This window comes from Rhinopithecus bieti, unplaced genomic scaffold (assembly GCF_001698545.2).
Source record: "Rhinopithecus bieti isolate Rb0 unplaced genomic scaffold, ASM169854v2 scaffold_5463, whole genome shotgun sequence".
In the NCBI taxonomy this organism is placed as follows: Eukaryota; Metazoa; Chordata; class Mammalia; order Primates; family Cercopithecidae; genus Rhinopithecus; species Rhinopithecus bieti.
The window spans coordinates 1,844-7,453 of NW_016804698.1; the positions used below are offsets into that span (position 1 = coordinate 1,844).

Sequence of the window (5,610 nt, forward strand, 5' to 3'; positions counted from 1 at the left end):
AGGAGGGGCCACCAGGGCTCTTTCTCTACACATGCTGGTCCCACACCAGGTGGAGTCAGGAAGAGCCAGTCACTGGAGAAGCCCAGAGCAGAGCAGGCAGCAGTCTGAGCTGCTCCTCTCTCATCCAAGGGGCTTCCTCCTCTCATTTGGGGGAAAAAATTGAGCTTATTTCAAAGCCTCAGATGTTCCTTGTAGCTCATGGAGTAAGTAAAAGAAAACAAAGACGTGGTAGAAAGGGATGTGTTGGTGACAGCAAGAAGCAACTTGATCTTGAGGACTCTCCTTCTTGTCCCTCTATGAAGACTCTTCCACCACATAGGGCTCAGGGCTGACAAAGTCCCCTCCCTACCTTTCTCAGGCTGGACACAATGTCAGCCATGAGAAAACAGAAAAACAAAGAGAAAAGAGTCTGTAGAGACAAATTGGGAGGGTTCGAGAGGAGAATTTAGGATTTGCTTCTGCTCATGGGACACAGGCTGGGAATAAAAATGTTTTCAGGCTCTTCTGTGAAAGCCAGATAGACTCTACCTAAAACCCTATTGCCAGTGATGCAGGGATCCACTTACCAGAGACTACGATCATCTTGAATGTGGAACGTTCCCTGCCAGTGGCTGAGTTACGAGCAAAGCAACCATAGATCCCGGTATGCTTTGTAGTAATTTGCGGGATAAAGAGCTCTTGTCCTGATTTCAGAAACTTCCCATGCATTGACCAAGTATACTCTGCCGGTGGGTTAGAATCCGCGAAGCAGGACAAGTGGAGGTTTTCTCCTGATTGGTAATCGGTGAGTGAAGGGAAAATGCTGGGGACGTCTGGACCATCTGGAGTAAAGAGAATAAAGCCACAGGTGAAGTCGTCCAAGGGAAGGGGATGCTCCTGGTCTCTTAAAGGGACACAGTGTCCCTCTGAGCCAAGACACACCCTCAAGGCCCAGCCCAACGCTTGTGTGTTCATTGAGACGAGGCCTGAGGTATTCACCTGTTTCTCCCATCACAGGCCGTAGATGCCAAGTCTCCCGTGACAAAAGCATCCCCTCCCCTTGTATTGTTGGTTGAGGCTGTGCCTACCCAGATTTTCCCAGGGCAGGGAGTCTTGGTCATCTCGGGTGTCCAGAAATAAAAGTGTCCATACTTGTTCCTGAGAGAGACAGAGATGCCTGATCTCTGGTCGTTTGGATTTTATCTGGTGGCCTGGCCCACAGAGGAACTAAAAATACAAAGGACATCCAGGGTGACTGGGTCACTGCAGATGCTACCAACTCGGTCCCGTATTTCACATTCATAGGGTCCTGTGCCATTTCTTGTGACACTGGTTAGAATGAGGATTCTGTTTTTACTGGGTTGCTTTAGCCTGGGACTGACTGGGAGGCTCTGACCATTTACCCTCCCCACATAGGTGTAGCCCTGAGTCTTAGGTTCACAGGTTAAGGCTACAACATTCTTATTCTCCATGGGGTTGAAATTGTTGCTGATGATGTAGGGCTCAGGCAGTTCCACTGTGTGGATAACAGAGAGAAGTTTGTCCTGTGTGGCAGCTTTGATTCCTCCACAGGCATCCTTCAATCACGGTTGGCATCTCCCACAACTCAGCCTACCCGAGCCCTTGAAAGTCAATAGCTGGTGCGTGTGTCACAAGACAGACTCATGATGATCTAATGGCTCAAAGACTATGAGGCCACCTGCTGCGTCTTAGGGAAGCACAGACTTTCTCAAGTGCAAAATGAACAGCAGTGTTGGGTCACAGACAGACACGTCAGTGGGAACCACAGCCCCTGTTACACCTCCCAGTGCCTCTCTAATCAGCTGACTGACTGGCTCACCTTGGGTTCCTTACTTGGAATGTGCAACCGCTGAGCCCCTTCCAAATTCCATCCTACTTTGCCCTCCTAGATGTGATTTCTCTGCAGCTTCAGTTTCCAAGGACATTCTAGAGATGAGTAATAATGGGACTTCCCATTGTCCTGAAACCCTGAAGATACTGAGCAGCCTGGCCTGGGACTGGATGTTTCAGCAGAAAGAAGACAGGGGAGACCAGAGTCAAACCTGGAGGTCAGTTCAGTCATCAGGCTGTGGTGGCACAAGGTGGGGCAGTTTTTTGCAGGTGTTTCATGATGACTTACTTGAGCCAGTGACCTCCAAAGATAGAACAGAGTGCAAGGAATGAAGTAGAAAGAGTGAAGGGGACAGGCAAAAGCTGGTCATTTTTGAGCAGAAACACATTCCCTGTCCTGGGTTTTTTATGTTCCCTCTCCCTTTGCAGAGGGCAGGTGGCTCTTCCCTGATAGCCAGATAGACTTCACTGGAAAACATATTGTCAATGCGTCAGGGATCCACTTACCAGGGACTATGACCCTCTTGATTATGAGATTTGTTCCACCAGTGACTGAGCTATGGATGAAACTGACATAGACCCCTCTATATATTTTGGTGATTTGGGGGATAAAGAACACTTGTGCTGATTTCTGGAACTTGCCATCAACCAGCCAAGAATGCTCTGCCAGTGGGTGAGAGTCTGTGAGGCAGGAGAGCTTGGAGAATTCCCCTGGATGGTAATAGGTATATGAAGAAGAAATGGTGAAGGCATCCAGGATATCGGGAGCAAAGAGAATAAAGTCACAGGTGATGTTGTCAAAGGGAAGGGAAAATCCTGGTCTGTGGAAGGGCCACAGTGACCCTGTGAGCTAAGTCACAACACTGAAGTCCCAGCCAAATCCCTGCTGTGTTCACTGATCTGCAGCTTGAGACATTCACCTGTTTCTCCCATCATAATCTGTGGACCGTGAGTCTCCCATGACTGGAGCAGCCTCTTCTCTCCCATTGTAGATCAAGCCTAAGCCTACTCTTAGTAGTCATGGCCAGCTTTGATGTCCGGGGGTAAAGTTCTCTGTACTTGCACCTGAGAGGGACTGAGAGGCCAGGCCTCTGGCCATTTGTGTTTGGAATGGCAGCCTGGCTCACAGAGGAACAGAAGATACTCACAGAGGAGATTCAGGGTGACTGGGTCACTGCGGCTGGAACTCACTGGGTTCTTCATTTCACATTCATAGGGTCCTGCAGTATCCTTTGTGACACCAGATAGAACAAGGGTCCTGTTGTTTTCAGACAGCTGCAACTTGCGACTGATAGGGAGGCTCTGACCATTTATCCACCACAGGTAGCTTACGTCCTGAGTGTCAGGATCACAGGATAAGATCACAGTCTCCGTAGCCTCCCTGGGACTTAAGTTGCTGCTGTTGATGGAGGGCTTGGGAGTCTCCACTGTGCAGATAACAGAGAGAAGATTGCCCTGTGTGGCACCTTTCATTCCTCCAAAGACATTTGTCAATCAGAGATGGCATTTCCCACTTCTAGTCCACCCAAGTCCTTAAAAGCCCATGGAAGGTGTGTGTGTTACAAGACAGATGCATAGCAATCTGAGGGCTCATAGATTGTGAGGCTGCCTTCTGTATGTGGGAGAAGCACACTCTTTCTCAAGTGTGAATTGAGCAGCAGCATTATGTTATGGAAACACATGGGACCAGCAGTCACAGCCCCTGGTGCCTCTCTGAGTCCCTCCCTCTCCAACTGCATGTGTGGCCCACCTTGTGATCCTCACCTTGAGCATGCAGTGCTGGAATCTTCTCAGTTTCAGTCTTACTTTGCCCCCCAAGGTATGTTTTCTCTGCAGCTTCCCTTTCCAAGGGCATTCTAGAGATGGATAATGGAACTTCCCAGTGTCCTTAACCCCTTTGGGTACTGGGAAGCCTGGCCTGGGACTGGGTACTTCAGCAGAAATAACACAGGGGAGACCAGAGTCAAGCCTGGAGGTCAGTTCAGTCATCAGGGAGTGGAGCCACAAGGTGAGGCAGCTTTCGCAGCTGTCTCATAGTGACTGACTTTAGCCAGTGACCTCTAAAGATAGAGTAAAGTCCAAGGAATGACCTACAAAGAGTGAAGGGGACAGGCAAGGGCTGACAGCTTTGGACCAAGACCATGTTCCCTATTCTGTGTCCATGATGCTCTCTTCCCCCTGTAGAGGGCAGGTGAGGACCATGTGGATCTTTCTAGAAATACATGTGGATGTTTGCAAATGCAGAACTGACTGGTGGAAAGGGCGAGCATGAACTGATGATGGAAGTCTGGCCCTCATGGACCGTATGTGTTTGGTGACTGTCCTGCAGATACTTTCTCTCATTAGACATTCTAATTTCTGGTCTTGTGAGTTTGACTACTCTATGTACCTCACCTCAGTGGATTCCAGAGTGAATCATAGAGTAGAATAGTAGTTTCCAGGAGCTGGCATCGGGGAAATAGGGTATTGTTCCGTGGGTGTGCGGTTTCAGTTATGCAGGATGAGGAGGTTCTAGAGATCTCCTGTGCAGCTTCATGCCTATAGTTCATACAGATAAAGTGTTCCTTATGCAGAAAGCTTAAAACCAGGTGTTTTGGAGTTCTAACTTTTTTTATTTTGGAATATTTGCAGTAGATGTATTGGGTTAGCATCCCAAATCTGAAAAATTTAAAATCCAAAATGCTCCAGTGAGCACTTCTTTTTAGCATCACATCAGAGGTCAGAAGTGTTGGATTTTGGTGCATTTCAGATTTGGGATTTCTGGATTTGGAATGCTCAATTTGTAATATTGTAATTTTCCCATAAAAAGTTGTCAGGAGTTTAGACCTCATGTTATGATCTGGCTCTAGTAACAAAACAAAACAAAACAAAACAAAAAATTGAAGGAAATATTAAAATGTTGTCATAAGTGGAAATTTTTACTGATGGTCCAAATATCTAAGATGAATTGCTGGTAGTAGTATTTCTCTTGATACCCAATTAAGGTTGAGGTGTGGGGTGAATTCAGCAGGATCACATTATGCTCAAAGAAAGATGCCAAAGGTGATTTGAAATTAGCAAGTCCTTAAGTAGAGAGAGTCCTGTTAAAAAGACAGAACTGGTCAGTGTGTCAATTACATAAAGGAGGAATGATGCCCAATTAAAAGAGGGGATGTGTGTTATGTTAGTAAATATAAAAAGAACTCCCTGTTTCTAATTTCTGTGCAGAGTTAGGAAAAATGGGGAGGAGCCCAAAACAGGTATGTGAAGTGCTTTCTTCATTTTCTCTCAACCTCAGGAAATACAACTAGAGTTTAAGTTTGCGTGAATTAAGAAGACTCTAAGTGAGATGCCAATGGGTCATGTGTCCCCCACACGAAGAATCCCAAGTTATGAAAATGGCATCATCATAAGGAAACAATTGAATGTGGCTCAGGCAGGAAAACCATCAGATAGCACCCCCTGGCCAGCTCCAACAGGTCCCTGAACCCACCAGTATTTCCATTACGTGAATGTTACAGCCTTGGTAGTTGTACCATAACTACAAAATTTAAAAATTGTTATTGTCAATACAAAATGGTAAATATGAAGTTGAATATATTGCTCCACTTTTGTCCCCTACTCTTTTGAACTTTCCTGTTGCATTTTTGGAAGTTTCTATTCACACATCCTCAAGCTAGGGATTCTTTGCTCAGCTGTGTGCATTCTACTAGTAAGCATCAAAAGCATTCTTCATTTCTCTCACAGCACTTTTTTTTTTTTTTTTTTTTTTTTTCTGAGATGGAGTCTCGCTCTGTTGCC

General features: G+C 46.3%; 1 protein-coding gene across 1 annotated transcript; it reads right to left on the bottom strand.

Moving 5' to 3' along the window:
• Positions 1 to 528: 528 nt before the first annotated feature.
• On the bottom strand, positions 529 to 3,303 carry LOC108528388 (pregnancy-specific beta-1-glycoprotein 8-like). The gene is made up of 3 exons (XM_017870196.1): positions 2,979 to 3,303; positions 1,217 to 1,495; positions 529 to 821 (listed from the first exon to the last, which is right to left on the bottom strand). Exons 1-3 carry the CDS (start codon positions 3,301 to 3,303, stop codon positions 529 to 531), a joined length of 897 nt encoding a protein of 298 aa, XP_017725685.1.
• Between the last annotated feature and the right edge of the window lie 2,307 nt (positions 3,304 to 5,610).

Excerpts from the sequence above, each read along its gene's own strand:
- LOC108528388 (XM_017870196.1), bottom strand. The coding sequence starts at position 3,303 with ATGAAAGGTGCCACACAGGGCAATCTTCTCTCTGTTATCTGCACAGTG. Across the intron at positions 1,496-2,978 it reads AGTCACCCTGAATCTCCTCT|TGGAACTGCCTGAGCCCTAC; the intron begins GTGAGTATCTTC and ends TTATCCACACAG. Across the intron at positions 822-1,216 it reads AGTCACCCTGGATGTCCTTT|ATGGTCCAGACGTCCCCAGC; the intron begins GTATTTTTAGTT and ends TCTTTACTCCAG.